This window comes from Pygoscelis adeliae, unplaced genomic scaffold, assembly GCF_000699105.1.
Source record: "Pygoscelis adeliae isolate BGI_AS28 unplaced genomic scaffold, ASM69910v1 Scaffold14, whole genome shotgun sequence".
NCBI lineage: Eukaryota > Metazoa > Chordata > Aves > Sphenisciformes > Spheniscidae > Pygoscelis > Pygoscelis adeliae.
In genome coordinates this window covers 5,368,688-5,389,629 of record NW_008825109.1, presented here as the reverse complement: position 1 = coordinate 5,389,629, position 20,942 = coordinate 5,368,688, and the positions used below count along the sequence as shown (strand labels likewise).

Below are 20,942 nucleotides of genomic sequence, written 5' to 3'. Positions count from 1 at the left end.
GTTTAAGAAGAAAATTTTCTGAAAAATGCTGTTCTGAAAGGATTTTAATGGTAAATTAGATAAGAGAAATAAGGAACACTGTGTATTGCCACAAAATTGATATTATTGGAATGATGTGGATACTTCATCCCTTTTGTACTTTTCCCTCCAATTTAGTGTTAATTGGAGTTCTGAGAAGCAAATTACTGAATTTGCTTTTGGTTTAGCTTGAGGTCATTTGAGGATCTGAATGGCATGTTCTCGATGCAGGCGGGCTCCTGAGGCCTTACCGGGCTGGCTTTGTCACATGGGCTGTGACCCAGATGGTTATTTCGAGCACTTTAAATCCAGTAAGGCTCTGTTAAATGGGATCAACGTAAGTCAGCAAGGTCTAGCTGCAACTTAGGTTTTCTTTAAATAATCAAGGCATTTGCTGCTGATAACACTTACTGTTTGTGAAGGAGGAAGGCTGGGACAAATGGTCTCCAAGAGCTATTTGAGCATTATTGTAGCCTAAATGTTAAAAAAAGGGAAAAAAAAGACTTGTTTATAGTTGCAGACTTTTAAAATATTCTGTTACAAGTTGTTCCAACATCAAATTGTCTAAAGTAGAGTAAAATATCATTACTTTCCATAACTCAAACTAAACTATTAGAAGAATATGTATTAGATATCCGAAACAGATTTAAAGTAAGCACTCTAAGGTGTATAAGGCCATCATTCAAGAGGCTATATTGAAAGAATCACACTTAAAATAGTCTCTCAGTAGTTTATAGTATATTGGGAAATGAAAAGCCACTCTGTGCCCTCATATTAATTGTCAGATGGATGAAGAAGGAATTTGTGTTTGTAACGATGCTTTTTGGACTGTATGTCCAAATCTGGAAATCTTTTTGGACTGTAGTCCAAAAAGATCCTGGAATAGGCGGGTGATGAACAAGAAACTTCCTTTCGGTGGGAAATGTCCTGGTATGGTTGTTAGTTAAGTAATAGTATTTTAATAAATAGCAGTTCTCTTGGTTTTGTTATTTTTTAATTTTATTGCCCTGTGGTATTACTGTGCTAGAAAAATTAAGAGGTACTAAATTGGTGGGAATCACTAGTGTTGGAAGTGCGCAGCAAGATGTTTGAACCATGATTTACTATAAGGCTAGATTCATCTTAGCTATTTCACGGGAATACTTCGCGTGATTGAGAGAGTGGCCTGTAGACACTTTCTCAGATACCTGGGCTGCTGAGTTTGGCTATGGAGGGTGAGAACTGTGTGGCTCTGTCTACACAACCAACTCTGTACTCAAATCTGGTAAGACCCAAGCCTGATGACATCTGGAAACATTTTGACCTGCTGGTGGAGGGCTGTTCCTGACCTAATTAGCTTGGCGTTATATTATAACTAGCTCTCTGTTGCTTTGTGATTTTGCTCCTTTTGACCTCATCCAGTTTATACTCCTCACTGAATGTTACCATTTAGGTCCTAAAGGTTAAAATAAAATTAGATTTTACGGGACGCCATTTTTCCAATCAGTGTTTCAGTACTTCTGAATTTTCATACGTGTAATCATTGGTTATTCAAAGTAGAAAGAGCTGAATAATTCAGCAGCCGTATGGTTCGCACATGTCAAGAATGATACAGGAGGGGGAATGATCAATCTAAGTCTTTTTGGCTGTGCTGTAGGACAAAGCGCTGCTTCCTTCGCTTTCTTAACTCCCTGCTGAGTTCCTTCTCCTTGTTCTGGCTGAGTGCTTCTTTTCAAGAGATGGTATTTTTAAAGGGTAAATGTTATTTGAGAGGTAGGCTGTATACTATAGTAAGATATTTATCTTTTTATTTCTTTCTTTCAACTCTGCTTAAAAAACAAAAAGCTACCACTATATCTGTATATGCACAAGGAAAATATTTTTGACTTGCTGTGCAAAACTGTTCAAATAGAATTTAAACAAGCTGCAACAGATGCATAGTGTGTATCTTTTCAGTAAAGACAAACAAATAAAACTAAAGGGAGACAAATGGTGACTCAGTTCAGTTCTGTTTGCTTGACTAGGAGGAGGGAAGATAATAAATTCCTGGAGTATAATACAGATTTCAAGAAAGGTCATCTGAAAGAAAAATATGTTTTCAGTGCAGTATAAGTACTTGCTTATTGAAACAAATCCATTCCTAAGACAGCAAAAACTAAACAAATCCTCTCATGTGACTTGAAAAGACGTTTTTCCTTTCTCATGTCCATGCATAACATTTACACTGTATTTGGTGTTAGCCTAGTAGTATTAGGTTGAAATAGTAAAATTGATAATGGCAGTAAGGTTTTGGTTTTTTTAATGTATAAGGGCAGTGGAACAGATGTTCAGAACAGTATGGGATATTCCTTCTTCCCCATCCCACCATCCTTTCACACTGAGCCATCTGGAGGGGACTATGAGCAGGATGAGCAGCCATCATGCTAACAACAAGATTAATGTGTTGGCATCTTTTGTTGATACTTTAAACTGGTCACTGTTCATTCAGCAGAAAGCAACAATGTGAGTTGCCGTCATTGCGTGTGTGGTTACGTTATCAACGTGGATATGGAAAAAAGACAGGAGAGAAAAATGTGATTTATAGAGAACAATTAATAAATTTAATGGTGGTCAGTCTGGCCTTGGACCCACAAAGATGCAAATCAACTTTTTTCCCTGTTCAGCATGCTATATTGATGTGACTAGCCACCTTTTCCCTGAAGCACAGTGTGAGGTAATATCGTTCTGTTAAACCAGATTTAAATTTACTTATTTGGGTAAAAGCTTCTGTACATGTTTTTCCAGAGTTTTTCAGTCCATGCTCTTCATGTACTTTTTTTTACCCTGATTTTTTTGCAGCGACAAGTATACCACATGTGGATATCTTCCAGTTTAATCAGTTGGATTTCTTTAGTACCCTTTAGCCTTATTTCTTTTGAGAGAAGGCATGATTAGTGTTTTGGCTTAATGAACAAAATTTTGATTAGAGAAAGGACAGCTTATGATCGAGAAATGAGAGACTCCAGTCATGTGTGAAGGTGTCCTGGATCATCTGTATTCTGATACAGGATGAGCAGAAAAGGGTGGGTGGATTCAGTGCTGGCAGAGTGATTGGATTCAGTACAGCAAGCTATTGTATTGTGCAATTTGTGAATTAGATTTCAGGTAAGCAAATCTGTTCTTAAATAGATATCTTAGTAACATTAAGTGTACCAAGGAAGATTAAAATGTTAGTGAAGGAGAAAACTTATTTAAAAGCTTAACAAATAGCTTCAGTGGGTCCACAGTGTTTTTCATCCATTGTTTTGAGGTTCTTTCCTTAAAATTCTTTTCATTGAATGGGAATCTGACATTAGATTTGAGAAGGCTACTTGAGAATGAGATGTTTAAAGCCTGAAACTACTACTACTGTAGTGCGGTAAGCTATTCTAAGTGAGAAGGTGAATCAGAAGAAAGTGACATAACCAAAGATCTCAGCTTTCAGAGGAAAGATAAGCATGAGAAAAAGGAGAGGTTAAAATTAGCTGAGGGATATTCACAGATGTTCTGGGGAAAGTTTATCCTGTGAAGAAATGGAGTGATGAAATTAAGTAAATATTAGTGTTTAAAAAAAAAAGTACTTCAACATGAAAAATATAGTGTGTGTTTCTCTGTATTTTTATAAAAATCATAAGGCATCTTTAGAAAGCACAAAGATTTAAGTGACAGGGGTAAAAAAAAATCCAACTAATTTACTGGCAAAGTTTTTCGCATATTGGGCAGTGTGACAAAATCCTGTGAATATAAATTGCAAAATCCATTAATTTGGATGATAAGAAATCTATGGAATACCATTTTTTCCTGTATTAAGTTATGTTCTATATTCCATAGATATGTTTTAGTTGGACCTGAAAAGAACTATAGCTGTATACCCAGAAAAGGAGATAAAACAATGCAGTAACCTCATTTAGGCTACTGATTGTACACCACTTCATTAGCGGAGAGCAAGAAATATCTTTATTTCTTCCTTTAACAATGGTGAAGCTATTTAATTGGATGACATGTATATGATCTTTTATTTTGGAGCAGAAGATGAAACTTTACCATAATCTGTCTGTACTTCATAATGATAAGATTTTTTTATTTCCTTAGAAACTGCTGGGGAAAAATATTGTGATGGAGAAAAGTTAATGTTGCGGTTGTAGTTCTGGAATATTTAATTTCTATTGGGAAGAAAAAAATTAAAGCAGTAACTTTAAAGCATCCCTTGTTCATTGAGGCACGCTTATTAGGCGGTGAACTGTAGACAGAAGTATTTAAGCGGAAGTTGATGAGACTTTTGGCACTGTTACAGTATGGCAAATGCACAAATATCTTGAACCACAGTCAACAGGTAAGGCAAAGATGGAGTTGTAAACAAAGGCAAAAAAAAAATCATCCAGCAAGCTTTAGAGAAAATAAGGCAGATTTCTGACTTGTCTTCTCAGTTGTTGATAGTATTTTAAAACCTCTTTTATACTACAGTCCACACTTTCATGGAAAGAATAGCTACTTAACTTCAGGTTAAATCATTCTCAGGACTTTTTTTTTCCCTGCATTAGTGAATGTGGTCTTGTGTATGCTTGTTTAGAGTTAATGTTAGTGTGAAATTCTGATGAGAACTAAATTTAAGGTAATTGTAAATGTAAATGCTCAGTACTGTGGAGATCCATTTACTTTTTTCTCTCCCAACTTTTTAATTAGAGGAAATTTCTGAATTAATATATTTACCTTTTAATGGTTATGTAAACTTTTTGTGTTGCGGGCCCACAGTGTTAGCAGAGGTAACGACTGACTCAGAATTTTTGTTCTGCTTCTTATGGGGTTTTTGGAGATGTGGAGGGTTGGCTAGGGAAACGTAGGTCCATAAAATATATTTAGGTTGTAAATAAACAAAACCAAACACTATCCCCTCCCCTGTTGTCCTTTCTCTTGTCATTGCTTAATGTCTTGATTTCCTTCATAATATCACTGGACCATAAAATCTGCCCTGAAGAGCTCAGCACAGACAAAACCCCAGCCAAATAAAAAAAAAAAAACACAAACCAAAACCCCACAACCCTCCAAGTGGTGAACCTTCAGAAATAGCTTATTGCAACAGATGTTAAAATAAGAGCTCTATTAAAGAAACAAAATTGCTTTAGGGATTTCTGTGCCCATTTCATCATTGCTAATACTTAGGTTGGTATGATGTGAGAGGAAGATCAGAAGTGGTGGTCTGATGCTAAGAAGAAAAAAACCTGTCTTCATTCCAGCCTTGACTGTCACGCCTTTCATGTAGATCTGGCAATCAGGAGGAAGATCTGTGGAAATGATGTTGGCAGAGTTGGCTATATATTAAATTTTAGCTATTCTTTTGAGGTGGACATTTTCTAGGTATTTCACTTTACATGTATTGTCTTGTTGAAAGATGGGGTTTGCTGCGGAGAAGAAAAAAATTGTTCTTGATTTTTAGTTATCCTTAAGGAACAGAATTCTGTTAAACTTTGTGCATACTTCTAACAAATGTCTGCCCTTGCTTCAGCAAACTCAGTATCAAAATCAAGAGAGTTGCATTAAAAATTAGGGGAAACGTGAAAAGACTGTATATTAACTAATAAATACACTGTTTGTCCCTTAGATTGGGATAGCTCTAATAGAAGTAAAGTACTTAGTACTTAAAGCGTAATTATGATGTTTAGTAAAACTTTTTTTGTTTTGACATTTGTTCCATAGTAATGTGGCTGAGAGAAGAATTGCATATTTGATAGAACTAGAGTAACTAGAAGATGCTATTAAAAATTAGTCTTGTTCAGATGCTTTTTGATGAATATCAAATAATTCTGGGGCACTGGAGTAGTGTTATACTGTAACTGATGGCTAAATATTTTATATTCTTTTGCATTATACAAAATGTTGATTCAAACTCTCGTTGGAATGAACCCAGTTTAAAAAGACCCAAACTTTAAAAAGTACAGAGGAATGACATTAGATGAATCATGAACCTAAAATAAGACTTCCAGATTATATGCTAGTTCCAGTTTATTTGTTTTTTAAGTTGTCATTACTGATAAAGAAGTAAATGACATTCACAGGTGCTAATTAGGAAAGGTTCACAAACACCGGGTTCCCAGTCATTTAGAACAAGGAAAAAAACAGAAGGGGATGTGTGTTCCTTTCACTCCCTTGAGGTAAGAGGATAGCAGTGTCTGCTATCCATATAGCCCTTTCTTTGTGTCTTATAGTGAAGGATGAGGGGCCTTTGGAGGACAGGGAGATCTGTGGTAATAGTGACTCTGTGGAAAAAAACGGGGATGGAGAGCATCTCCAAAACTAGTGTTTGGGGCCTTTCATCCTCCTGCTTTCCCTCCTCTTCCTATTTAGCACATACATAAATTTGAAGGTGGGGCGATTGCAGACTATCTAGAATTACAAATTGGGTGCCATTCAGAGATGGAAATTTAGCGTGTTGAATTGAGTGTTAGGACATTAGGTATGGGAAAATTTAACTGTCTGCAAATATTTGAAATGTTGAAATGCCCTAGGCATAGAGACTGTGTGATTAAGAGGTAGTGTAACTTCATTGCGGGGCTAGAGGTGAGGAAACCGCCAGTATTTCTCTGGTTTTGATGGGGTGAAATTCAGGTCTAGGTTCAGACACCTAAATATAGGTGGGTGCATAGCAGAGCTTACACATGGGGTATTTGAGCTCACCGTATCATTTTTTATCTATCTGTCTATCAATGGATGCAGTGATTTAGGTGCTTTCTAGGCTTTTGCTGAGTTCTCAAGAGGGACACGGACACTGAGCTCATATATATGTAGTCATACAAATTTAGGTACTTAATTTTGAATGGAATCCCATCTGGTACATCAGTTATGACAAGCTGCATATTCAATCCATCTCTTGCTTTTCTTCTCCATAGAAGGAGAGTTATGGTAGTTTCTCTCTTTTTATAGAGGTCTGTGAGATTCATCAATGAAAAGCTCTAAAGCTCCCTGAAAATAATAGAATATATTCAGGGAGAATTTAGGATGGCTGTGAGCTTATGGAAAGCTCTTTTTCATGGTAAAAATCTTCAGCTTTGTTATGTTTTACTAGAGGATATAAGAAGAAACCTCTTAAGAGTTTAAAAAAAAGGATTGAACAATGTCTTCCAGAAAATGTAATAAACATTGACAAGTAAGAGGGACTGTATAAGGAATTGGCATTCATTTTGTGGTATTAGTGAATATATAAAGAACTTTAATATTAAAGAACCATGAAATTCAGCTACATATTTTTAGCGCTAGTGTAAACTACAGTGCCTTTTTGGGGATGTGAAAGGGCCAAAAGGCAGGTTTGGGGAACAGCTGTTGCTCTGAGTTTTTGCCAGTTGCTCAAGCACTTGAAACCCCAGCTTGTCTCTTACAATAGCTGTGCCCTGCTGTTGTTTGGAAAGTTTGTACATTGTGTTTGTTGTCTTTCATGTTTGTTACTGTACATCTGCTTTCTACTTTGATTATTTTAAAATCTGACTTGCCAAGGCAATGTCAAACTTCTTACATGCAGTTTAACAGCTGTTATCCAGAGGAAGGTTGTCCGAGCTGACCTGGAGTGACACTCCTGCAACCGCAGGGAAAGCATAGAAAGAAAAGCAGAAATGCTTCTGCTATCTCTTTCTGTACCCTGCTTGCCTCTACAGCAATAACTGGTGGATAAGTGCCTTCTAATTTTAAAACAAAAGGTTTTGGTTATGCAAGGGGGGAGGGGAGGGAGAAAAAGGGAGGTGAGAATACAGAGGGAGCACACCTAATGTGAATTTTTAATGGGCTGATCTAAGCTAATTCAAGCTTCTGATGTCCTGTCTTTTCAGAATGTGCATGGAAATCAAGTTAGGTTAGCTGTGCAGTTGCTGATGCCCGTAGGGTTTGGAGACCAGTGTCTGTTTGTGCTCTAGTCAGAGTTCAGTCCAGCCAGATGTCTGATCCATGTCCAATGAGGCACGCATGGGTTTAGTGAGATGTTAAGCGACATCTCACCCTCTTAGTTTTCTTCTTCCTGCCTTTGGCTCCCATTTTTCTGGTCTGGTGCTAATGTTTCATACATTTCTAGTGCAGCTGGTTACAGATATATGCAGTATAGCATCTTTCTAGATCCTTCATCTCTTGTCAGCTGCAGCTGGTGGTTTCAAGCCAGCTGTGTTGGGCATAGGTGGCTCCATGCAGGGACCTGTTTATCCTAGCTGCAAGTCTATGTATATAATTTACTTCTTACTAGTTATATTTATGAACATTTTACGATCAACTGTGATTGGTCCCAATCTTCTGAACTGATAAAATTTTTGAAAAATAACTTCTTTGCCTTGTGTTTTCCATTTATCTGGGGATCAGAGCAAAGAGAAGTTACTTAACCTCTGTGTTGTAAAACTGAGTATGATTTACTAAATGCCAATGTATTTAATACAGTGACATCGAGTATCACAATGACTATCTTGTCTGGTAATAAGCTGGGGCTGAAGTGTGACTTGAAACAGGTGAAGACGAATGTGGAAGGCAGTGGAACTGCCATTGCCAACTCTTTCTTTTTTTTCTGCGCCTGGTAACACGCTACCCCTCAGCCTGGTTGAGCCTGATGAAGCCCCTGTATTTCAGAGGCTTATTTTGTCTTGATTTTTTTGTTTAACCTCCTGTTACATATATTTTGAAAAAATTTTAGCCTCGCTTTTCATGAATTTTCTTTAAGAAAGATTAAGTTCATCTAACTGTTGAGTTCTGTGTGGTGAAAACAACAGCGGTAGTGCTTTAGTGACAAGGACGCACAGTAATAAGAGCTTTTTTTACTTACTAACAGGTTAGTAGCTGAATAGGTCTTAAGTGTTTGATTCAGATAGTTGAAGGTTTTAAACTAGAAGAAACTTATAATTGCAGTTGCAGGCTTTTTTTTCTCTGATCAGGAGCAGTTAATATATTGCTTAATCTGTTGCATATCACTCATCAGTGTTCAGTTTACCTTTTGCTATTAAACTTCACACTGAAATGAGGCGGATACATAATTTAAATCATGCATTCAGAAATGAAACTTATTTTTTCCCCCACTCTGAGCACTGCTGTGTGTTTTAGCCTGGTCTTTAAAGAAATGGGATGTCTTGGGTCAGTCTTTCTTCCCCCTGGTAGCTTTTGAACACACTGGACCATATCATAAAGAATTGATGAGAAAATCAAAAACTCAAATTGGAGTTGTATGTTTTCTTCAAATTGGCTTTTATAGGTGAGGAAGAACATGATGTGGAGAAGGGACTTAAATTAGTGCTCCTGGTGAAAGGCATTTTGATTATACTCAGTGTGGTAGGTGTTTCAAGAGGTAGCAGGCAATTAGCTGGGCAGTGTGCAGCAAGTTTCCGACTAGTGCCAGTGCGTTGTACGGGGTGGTGGGGAAAAGTCAGGTAAACTGCAAAAGGTAAGAGGGGGGCCAGCTCTGAGAATGGTAGTCAGAAAGCCTGGGAAACCAGGCTTTATTCTGCTAGTCTTTTGGTCTTTTTGTATGTTGTGGTTTAACCTGGCAGGCAGCTAAATGCCACACAGCCATTCACTTGCTCCCCCCCCCAGTGGGATGGGGGAGAGAATCGGGACAGAAAAGGAAGGGAAAATAATAATAATAATGATGATAAAAATATACAAAATAAGTGGTGCACAATTCAAACACTCACCACCTGCCAACCAATGCCCAGCCAGTATTCGAGCAGTGGTCACTGCCTGTGGCCAGCTCCCCCCAGTTTGTATACTGAGCATGACGTCATACGGTATGGAATATCCCTTTGGCCAGTTTGGGCCAGCTGTCCTGGCTGTGCCCCCTCCCAGTTTCTCCCTGGCAGGGCATGAGAAGCTGAAAAGTCCTTGACTAGTATAAGCACTGCTTAGCAACAACTAAAACATCAGTGTGTTATCAACATTGTTCTCACCCTAAATCCAAAACACAGCACTATATCAGCTACTAGGAAGAAAATTAACTCTATCCCAGCTGAAAACAGGACATCATAAGAATTTAAGGTGGGTTAAAAAAATGTGTAGCAAAACATATTCCCAGTAATTCTCTTAAAAGCAAACAAACAAATCCCCACAAACCCCAAACCCAGTCGAATGGTTGCCTTGTTCACCAGAGTGTTTTACTGATGAATTGCACATAAAAATTAGTTCCAAGGAAAGACAATTTTATGAGATGTCTAATCACCCATGAATATTTCAGGAATTCTGTCATAGTTGTAGGGAATCTTTATGCCTTTAGTTTGTACGACAGTGTTAATTAACATTACAGAGAAAAACAAAAGTTGTAGCTTGTGTGTTGGAGTAATACTAAGATTTGGAATTGTCTGCTTTAGCACTGGTTTTTTATGTATATAATTTACTTCTTACTAGTTATGTTTATGAACATTTTACTACACAGTGAAATAATTCCTCTTAATGACTTTTATTTCATAGTTGCAATGCGCTAGCCTGTTTACAGTGGGATGCTGCTAGTATGCTTTAATAATTATGAATTGCCAGTTTTTACCTATTTTTGTTCAAGTTCAGAAAACTGACTGCATTGAATATTAAGTAATATTTTAAAATGCATCTGTTTGTAGAGGAATACGAAAACATAGAACAGAAACAAGAAGCTTTTTGGTCTAATATAAAAAAAAATTGTTCCTCTTTTACCTCTGTATTGTTTAAAATTTAGCAAACTCAACTGGCCTTAAATTCTGACATATTCAAATAAACTGTCTCATATTAAGAAAGATATAAAATATAATTCAAGACTACTGCTTAGAAGTCATGAGCCTATTTCTTCCTGGCCTGTTCTGAAGTCACTTTACAGTTAAATAATTTGCTCTTTGCTAATTACTTAATTTTTTAGAAATGTTGTTGAGAAGAAAATATTTTAAATCTTGGGGGGGAGGTCATTACAAAAATTACTATGCAACGTTTGAAAAGCAAAAAGGTCTTTTTCATTTACTAATGTGGTTTTAATTAGAGAAATTGAAAGGTTACTTTAATTGCTTTAGTGCAATAAAAAAGAAATTTTCCGTTCTTTTCCAAATGAACTTATGCCCTTGATAACACTGGGCACCAATTCAAAAAAATTGGAATTTTATGTGCCACTGGGCACACATGTGGCACCAATTCTATAAAATTTTGGTGCCACATCTTTAAACAGAGTATTATTCATAAGCAGCGCACGGACATTGAATTGTCAGTGTTCAAAAAGACTAATCAAACTGACTCATTGTATTTAATAATTTTATTAAAGACATTTTAAAGAGAACTGCTAAAGAACTTTTTATGTTATATGCTCTCATTTCCCTTTTGGGGGAGTTCTGTCCCACTTGGGCATCCTTGCTTTCAAGGCTGCTCCCTGCAGGATAGTGTTTTCTATGCCATTGTGCCCTTTTGTGATGCTTAGATCCCTTTTTGTATTTGTTTTTCTCCATCTTAGTTTCTTCTATTTTTCCAAGAAAACCAGTTCTGACAGCCTTTGTATACTCAGATAAATGTCTTCCCACATCTGGCATGCTCCCAAAATCTGTTCAATATGTGCTCTTAACCTCATTCAGATTGTCATTCAACACCACCTGTGGAAAACTATCTTCTTCCTCACATTGCAGGTTCTTCCTTATTCTCACCCGGCCTATTTCTGTGAAGCCCTTGCCCTTATCTGTCAGATGAGTTTATCATTTCGACTGAAAACCTGTCAAAGCAAGGGTAGGCCGGTGTCTGACGTAGTCAGGGAGCTGTAATGCGTGGACAGTCCGTCGGTGGCAGCTTGCCAAGGCAGCGTTGCTCCAGACAGTTTTCTTCCCTGCCACTCCTGTGGGGACTGCCGGTTTTTTAATAAATGCAAATGTGCACTAAAGTCCAGTGATTCTGGTACTGGAGCACAGGTCTGTGTAGACAGTAAATATTACACTTTTTGCCTGGATTTGGCATACATTATCTACATGGACTGTATCCTCTGTGCTTATCTGCAGTGCTCTTGTGTTCTGGCTTGAGTGCACGACTCCAGTGCCTCGGTAGGAATTGTACAATATCTTATGGCAGGAAGGCTGAAGCAAGTGCTTTAAGGAAAGGTGAAGTATATTTTGTAGAAAAAAAACTGAATGTGTGCTACACAGATTCATAGCTCTTATTTTCATTGTTGTAAAAATAATACATATTTTTCTGTAAATTCCAGGTTGTGAGCCATGCCTTTGGTGAAAAGGAACATTGAACCGCGGCATCTGTGCCGAGGAGCTCTGCCAGAGGGAATTACTAGCGAACTGGAATGTGTAACGAATAGTACTCTTGCTGCTATCATACGCCAGCTAAGCAGCTTAAGTAAGTATCTGTAACTTCCTGCAAGTATTTGATTCCTGATGAAAAACTGAATAAATTAAAAGCTTTAAGACGGCTTGTTTTAAATAGCAAAATTATGATACAGGACATTGCCACTTATGTAATATAATAATATAATGCTACTTCATTGCTTTTATGCTCTTCTATATTTTGAAGTTTACACAAGCAGAATGTCTCTAAGATTTACAAGTGAAAAAAAAAAAACCCCAACAAACCAAAAAAACCCCAAACCCACCAAAAAACTATGGCATAGAAAATTAGGAATTTTTCCTAAGGTGAGAGAAATTGGTGTTAAGAAACAAGACTAGCACTCAAGTTATTCTTGGCTTTCAGTTGTACAAGATGAAGCCAGCAAACTCTTCTGCCTCTTGGCATCAGATGACACATTTGACTGAAATTTCAGTTTGTCTTAATGTGCTAGTATTTCTTAAGACTTTTCTTTTTGTGTGTGTGATCAATTCATATGAATGAAATTAAGCACATACATCAAAAGAATGGCATTCACTGAACAAACCTGTAGGCTACCGTTGAGGCAAGCTAGTGTCAACTCCATACAGAGTAGCTTACACAGTACACCTGTCAGTTGACACTGCAACTAGCAATTCTAGAAGCATGCCTGGAGTGCTTGCAAGAAGAAGAATATTTCTTAATGAATGAGAAAAGAGATTTCTTCAGAGAGTGTTTAACAATCAGCAGCTGTTGTTTGTGCTGATAACTCTGGTCCTAGAAAAAAAAATTATTGCTTCATCAGTTTCTTCACTTTGTAAATGGAAATGGTTTAAGAATGTAAGAAAGTATGTATGGAGTTTAGATTACGGATCCCACTAAGTCCGGTGTTCAATTTGTGATGACGGGAAATAGCCTATGCTTAGGGAAGGAGTACAAGAAACACAGCATGTTCCCCTTTCAAGTAGTGACTTTCTGAGCTGGAGGTCCATCTGAATCATCCTATGCAATGAATATTTGTAAAGCTATCATCTGTGGAATTGCTTAGGTGTGGTCAAACAGGGATTGCATTTTTTCTTGCCCAATGACCTGCGGCAGAATGTCCCACAACAGAAGTTGATCTGTTTCTTCCTTTTGATACCTTCGGTTCCTGAGTTATGAAAAATAATGAAAGGTGATTTCATCTCGTATTTCTGTAATCATCTGTGATTTAATAAAATCTTTATTGTGTTTTCCTAGTGATATCTTTTCCAGGTTGGAGTGTCCTCATCTGTTAGCACTCTTTTTGGATAGAAACCATTTTGTATTTCTGATCATTGTTATTTCTGCTTTGGATATGTAAGTTTAGAGTATGTTGGGGTCTTTTTAAGGTGAAGTGTTGAGGACTTCAGAACATAATCAAAACAGACTTTTTCTGTTTCATCATTAGTTCCCTAAGAATCTATAAAATTTTGGTTGCTGCTAAACATCGAGTTGATACTTTCGGAGAAGTTTCCAAGTGATTCTCTGATCTTTCTTGAGCAGTAGCTGCTGATTTAGTGTCTAATGTTATTTATAGTTAACTTGTGTTTGTATTGTTACTGAGTTTACCATTTTATCAGGCAGTTGCTCAGTATTGACATCCTTAAGTTTCAGAAAATTGAGAAGAATGGCTATTGTCTCCTAATTACGTTCAAGGATATCTGATAGGACCTCATTTTGGTATTGTACAATGATTGCCAAAGTGTGGATAATACACTTTTCACTTGTCTGACTTGCTAGGAATGTCTAGCTTTCACTTCTCCAGATTTGGTCTTGGCACTAATCTGCCTGTTCGGTTGTGTATTCAGATTCTCTTATGATTGTTGCTGAGGAACTGGCTACTTACACAATCCATATCCTGCAATTTTCCCTTACCGGGCTTCCCAGGTCATCAGATGTCTCTGTAGACAGCCCTAAAGTACTTCATTAGGGTCAAGTTAAAGATCTATGCAAATAAATATGTCCTTTGTTTTAACTGATGAATACATGGTATTTGAGTGAAGTCTACCACCAGGCTTGTCCACAGTCTAAAATCTGTCATGTTTGCAGAGGTTTTTTCTGCAGACAGCGGAGGTTTTGCCTGTGTTTCAAGCCAACTGGGAGCAAGGAAATGATCATAGAAAAATGCTGTGCTGGAGCTAATGTACTGTGTCCTGCTGACAGCATCAGAGCTTGTTGGTGTTCCCACAGCTTGAAGCACAGAGAGAGCAAGTACAGGTCTGTCTTGCAGTCCCACTGTTTTCTAATGTTGCACTGTGAGTTCAGTGTGGATTTTAAAAACTGGCAGATCTGTGCTGTTGCGTACAAATTTGGCTTGCTTCTGCCTCTGCTCTTTTCAGGAGACATGAACAAGTTCCTATCCAAAGGCAATGTGCTCTGTGTAGCTTTTTTCTATTATGTCTTCAGATTTGGGTTTGTTTGCAGCCAGCTGGCTTAGAACACAGGCAGAGTGAGCAGCGTTCTGTATGAAACTGCACTTTTCTATAAGGCAAAAGCTTGACTAGGGGATTCACCTCCACTTGGGAGGAGAGAATCTACTGGGGGGAGGACTGGGAGCATTTGCAGCCCATACCTGTAAGTACTATGATGCTTTACCTAGTAAACACAGTCATGGTGCAAAGGCTTTGGAGAAAGCCTCCACAAAATACTCCCTCATTTTTGGCAGTGAAGTTTGGTCTGATGGCTGCAAGACTCTAGCCAGTAAAAAAAGCTGCTCTCTGCAAAAGAATTGGTTGCACCATGGTTTTGTTCCTGAGTTTTGCATATGTGTGTATATGGGGAAGAAATAATAAATTACATCTGATTGTCATTGAAGACTAAATATTAAAAACTGTATATGTACTCCTTTATTGAGCTTTTCTTAATCAGATTTCAGTCTGTACATTAACATACTCTTTGTGTTTCAAGTTGCATTACCACTTCTTAACTTCTTTCCTTTCTGTGAGTCTTTAAATATTTTGTATTTTTGTATCTTTGGCTTCTCCATTCATTCAGATACTACCTGTCAGGCTGAAATTTTACTTCTACATGGGTATAAACCATCTGTACATGGGTACAGAGCTACTTTCTTTGGCCCATATGCAAGTGATACCAAATGCTTTTTGCTGTACAACATAAAATGGAGGAATTGTGATCTGTGGGAACTTGGAAGAATTTTTGTTTCACACAGAGAGCAATGTCCACCAACTTGCCTCCTAGTATGTTCTTGGGTAGATTGGCTTAGTTTCACTAATTTGCATGCAGGCCTGAGCACACTGCATCCAGCTTTGTGTAACTCTGCTCTCTAGCACTGCTAAATCAGGTTGAGTTGGGAAGTGAGCTTTTTTTGGTATTGGGTATTGTGCTGGAGGCAGGTAAGAATCAAGACCTGGTCAGTAACAGCCTACCACTTTTGCTTATTTAAAAAAAAAGGGGGGGGTCCAGGCATGATTCTAGTGCTAATTAATCCAATTACAAATGGGTGGGTGGAATCACTGTTTTCTGCTCCATGTTGTGATAAAATGGTTGTCCTGGGTGAATTCCAACTTACAAAACACCAGCTAGTTCTGTGGGACATTTCAGTCTTTACCTAGGACCCTGAGGAGAGCATTGGTGCAGCGCTGGCTCCCTTTGGGGCAGCCCTAGTGTAATCTTTCTTCCAATGTCTTTTTAGAACTGACACCTGAATGCCAGGTGATGTCATTGTTTACCTTTTGTCTTTGATAATGCATGTTCATGGTGTGAAAAATTGTAGCCCTTTTAATGCACTGTAAATCCTTCTATTAACTTGAATGTGTTCTTCCATGTGCTTGTGCTGTGGAATACAGAATGCAAAGAGGAAAGCTGTACTTATTAGGCTCAAATATGTGAAAGGAAACTAGCCAAAGTAATAAACACTGCTGGGTTTCCGGTCTTCAGACAAGCCAGCATCATTGTTGGATTCCTCTTCTGTTACAGCACTGAGCGTTTTGACTGCTGACAAAAGATGCCTTTTGGACAACTTACTCAATGTGTTAATGGACACCTTTTTGTGCAGTATGTGAAAATCAGTTGTAGCTAATTCCGGTGGTGTCTCGTCTGTGCTAGAGATGTTATAAGCTGATGTGGCAAGATGGTGTTTCATGTAATTACTGTAGAACTTGGGGTAGAGGCATTATGATTTCAATTATTTGTGAACTACCAATCTCCAGAAATGTCTCACAATGCTTGGAAACTTATTTTGCGAGCAATCAAATACACAGCTCTATGAAGATGACCTGCGGAAATGCTACAAAGAGGCACTTCTGTTAATTGACATTAAAACCTATGGAGAAGGGGGGATTTGGTGAGGCAGCATCATGACTAAATTTCCCTTCAACTACTTCTGTGGTTGGAGGGAGCCTTAGAAGGGAAGGCTGCGTAATTCCTTTGGTGGTGTTTTTAAATGATTATTTAGGTTGCCTGTATGTTGGGAAGCACCTCATGTTTTTAAATGACTGTCTCACAGTACCTAAATCAGCTCTTAAGTTGAAAGATACATGCTTGTAACTTCAGATAGTTTTTTCTGCTTGTTTCTGTATTGTTAAAAATCTAATTAAAAAGATGGTAATGTAGAAAACACTAGAGAAGTATTCCTTTATTTCTAAATTACTGCATCACGTTAATCAGAATAGCGTTTTCCAAGATTGCTATACCATGTCACTGTTTTTACTGACAGGAGACTGACAACCTGTCTTCCACTTGTTTTAGAGTAGCAAGTGTTTAAAAAAAAAAAAAAGAATTCAGTATTAAAAGAAGTATGTTCCCCCAAATCAACTTTATGACTTTGCCTCCTGAAAGATAACTGACAAGCACTGTCTGCTTGACTTCTCTAGGAGTGATGTATTTAATCCTAGAATGTGACAGTCCTCCCTCAGCAGGCTGATTAATATACATTAACATAAACTAACATCCATTAAAATTTATTGATGTTTTGAGCTCTGAATACTGGTGGCTAAAGAATGTAATACCTGCCTTATTTAGCTGAAGAGTTGAAAAGCTTATTTGCTCTATAGCTTGGAATAACCTCTTCATTTTGCAGCAACTAAGTCAAATGGGGATTATAATTGATCTCAACTAGCTGCGGGGAGGCACTTAGGGAATACATTTAGTGTGAAGGTGGTTGAACACTGGCACGGGTTGCCCGGAGAAGCTGTGGAGCCTCCATCCTTGGAAGTATTCAAAACCCAACTGGACACAGTCCTGGGCAACCTGCTCTATCTGACCGTGCTTTGAGCAGGGAGTTGGACTAGATAATTTTCAGCCTCAACTGTTCTGTGGTTGTGTGACTTCTGTTTTGGAGGGGGAGGAGATTAGGAGCAGGTAGGCAGCACACCTTGCCTGTCCACCTTCCACATATGTATAAAGCAGAGCTTGGATACACCCAAATATCTAACATTTTGAGTTAGTTACTGGCTGATGTTACATTTAGTGAAGAAATCTATTACTGGTGAAGTCCTCCACTCAAAGCAAGGCAATCCATTTTTTTATTTGTAATTCACAAACAGTGCTTTCAGATATTATTTTAGTGTTGTTGTTCTCTCCCCCCCAAGTAAATGGTCCAAGAAAGGGGCAGATCCTGTTGACTTCTTAAGTGTGGCTATTTTTTACTTTGAATTATGGTCTCCAGATGTTCACAGGATGGGATCTTGACTGAAATTTTCATTATGTCTGTACTTTTCTTTGAAAAATTTTAAGGTTGGTTACAGGACTCAACTTAAAATGTCAACAATTGCTGTTCTTTTGGAAGTCACTGTCATTTAGGTGGTTAATACGTATTCCATATTGTTCCAACTATTAGACAAAGCTTCACTTTCCCACTTCCCTCCATTTCTGCTCTTCGGACTTGTCTTGATACAGGTCATAACAAGATGAGTTTAATTCAGAAGTAGGGATTTAAAATTTGTTCAAAAAGCATGGTAAAATGCAGGAAGCAGGATCTTGCTTTTTGCGTGGGGAACTGATGGAGTGTGGATGCCTTGATAGGGGAGGGGTGTTGGCTGCAGAAATTGTGGAGGGGAAGATCTTAAATGAAGCAGCAGTATCTGGGTAGGAGGGACTGAGGCACAAGTAGGTACAGTACTGTCAGTTGAGTGAGCGGGAGCCATGAATTTGGGTGGAATCTGAAATTTGTCGGGGAAGTTCTGGGGCAGGAGAAGTGTTAAATTGGGGATTCTGATCTGGAGCGGTTGAGAGGTTCGGACTGGGGCAAAAGGAGAGTCAAACTGTGGATGAGGATGCCTAGTACTTTGGGAGGAGGGAGGTCTAGGAAAGGAATGGGCATACACAAGGATCTGTGGACCAAGAGGGATTTGGGTTTATCATGTGGTACTCCTGTCCACTTTTAGGGTAGGGCCTGAGGCTGCAGATCTGAACTGGACTATCCACTCTCATAGTGATTCAGAAAGGTGGTTGAAAAGGTTGTAGGCTTCTCTTTTGTGCTATATCAAGTCCAGACTGGCCACGGGTAAATGTGGTCAGTGCCGTCTTACTCGGTCTCTCAACTTACTCTGGTGACAGAGCAACATGTATACAGTGAGCATTTGTAGAGGTAAGTGGGCTGCCTTGCATGAGGATCCTGGGTTTTATGTTTCACTTTGCCTTCATTTTGATGTTGGCTTGTGCTCATGCTTGTAACTATATCTTAATGACTGGATTGCAAGATTTTAGATTTTAAAATTTACTTCTCAAGCTTTTATGGACAGCAGTAACTTTGATGGGCCTTTATTTTCATCAGAGGCAGGTTTTAATGATCAGTTGTGTGTCAGTTGGCAGTAGTTCACCTACAAACGATTAAAATTTGAAAGTCTCCCTGTTTTTTAAGTAGAAGACTAATCAGGATGTCCAGGAGAACAGACTTCAGGCAGCACTTATGGTATATTTTGAGATTTTTGTACAAATCTGTTGCCCAAAATTTTGCTGAATGACAAACTGTGCTGTTAAAATCCTACAGCTAATGTGTTTTATTATAACTTCATGGTATTGAAGTCATTTGTCTTGTGTTTTGTAAGCCTTTAGCAAAGGGATTTCCCTGTCTATTTTCTTACACAGGCAAACATGCTGAAGACATATTTGGTGAATTGTTCAATGAGGCCAACAGTTTCTACATCAGAGCAAATTCCCTTCAAGACAGAATTGATCGTCTTGCTGTCAAAGTTACCCAGCTGGATTCAACGGTAGAAGAGGGTAGGTAATTGCATGAAAGCATTGAGCCAGAAGTGATGTTGACAAGACCACAGTATTTAATTACACAACAATCTCTGTCTTTTCGAAGTAATCCTGAACTGATATTTCATCTTGTTTTCTCAGTAAAGCAAGCTGGGAAAAATCATGTTAGGGCGAGAAAAAATATTCTTGAGTCTTAGAACTGTCTTTGTTTTTGACTTAGTGTTACTTCAAGAAGCCCCTGTAGTAATGGAGACATTAAGCTGCCTTTTTCACAGGGAAAACTTTTAGTTTGTGAGTGTAATAAATCAGAAGTGAATAAATCTAGACCTTACTGGAAGTAAGTCAGAATATTGGAAAAAGTTTGAGATGATAGATCTATTTATTTCAGGGTAGGGTGGTCACAAACCATATTAGTAGTGTCTGTTCTGCAGTCAGCTAAGATCTGGTAATACTCTTTACTTAAATGAGGCACTACGTGTTTGCATCAACTAGGTGAAATTCTCTAGGGGGTTGTAGTCACTAGAAACAGCATTTCCTTTAAAATGCTGTTACATCCTCGCTTATGTTCATAAATACACAGTGAAAACAAAGAATTTAAGTAACATCATTACATTGTTTGAAAGCACTTAGTTGGGTAAGTAAAACATGTTTCTCTGTCTAGCTCTAAAAGCTGTAATGTGCATGTTTGCTTACATGCGCAGTTACATGTCTGAGCCAGCCACTGCATGTACCCCGTTTAGATAATTCCTGACATTTAGTAAAATATAAAAGCTTGTTACATCAGGCCAATAGTGTAATATTTACTCATAGTAGTTAATGCTACTCGTGATATACTTAATAGTACTATTTATATGGTTTCTATATTACATTTAATATTTATATTTGTGTAGTTTATATTATATTTAATACTACTATTAATGCCAATATTAAATGTTACTGTTGATATTTAATAGTGTAATATTTAGCCTTTCATTTTTAGCTTGCTACTGTCTGAAAATTATTATGTCTGGTTTTTTTCCTAGTTTTGGAACATGTTTACTGGTAGAGTATCACAGTTGATACTAGCAGCTTTCTTTTGCTGTCTTAGAGGTCAAGAGCTATATGGGAACATAAACTAAGCTATTACGGGATCACTATTCAGCTTAGTTTTTGAGGCATGTTGTGGTGGTAATATGAGCAAACTAGATGATATTCATACACTGTACTTGCTCTATGCTGAGGTGGATGATGTCAGTCTCCATGACTTTCAAGTCCAGCATTTTTGGAAATGCAGTCCTCATCAGGGGTTGTTTTTGCTTTTGTTTCTTTTTTTAATGTCTCATTTGTATTATGCAATACCTCCTGGCTAGTTTCCAGAGTTTGGAGAGTAATTAAAAGCAGCCTATTGGAAGGGGAAACTAGTGTATGGACTGAGAATTTAATCAGTTTTTATTTTAAATTGACAGCAGTTATTATTCTTGCATTGCTAAGTCTTTCACATTAATAAG

General features: G+C 37.9%; 1 protein-coding gene across 1 annotated transcript in view; it reads left to right on the top strand.

Annotated features, from left to right (window-relative positions):
- WASF3 (WAS protein family, member 3) overlaps positions 1-20,942 on the top strand; it is a 50,921-nt gene that overhangs the window by 13,170 nt on the left and 16,809 nt on the right. The window contains exons 2-3 of the mRNA XM_009327756.1: positions 12,164-12,306; positions 19,339-19,473. Coding sequence (XP_009326031.1) covers positions 12,174-12,306; positions 19,339-19,473 — 268 coding nt within the window. The 5' untranslated portion in view covers positions 12,164-12,173. The remainder of the gene's footprint in view (positions 1-12,163; positions 12,307-19,338; positions 19,474-20,942) is intronic.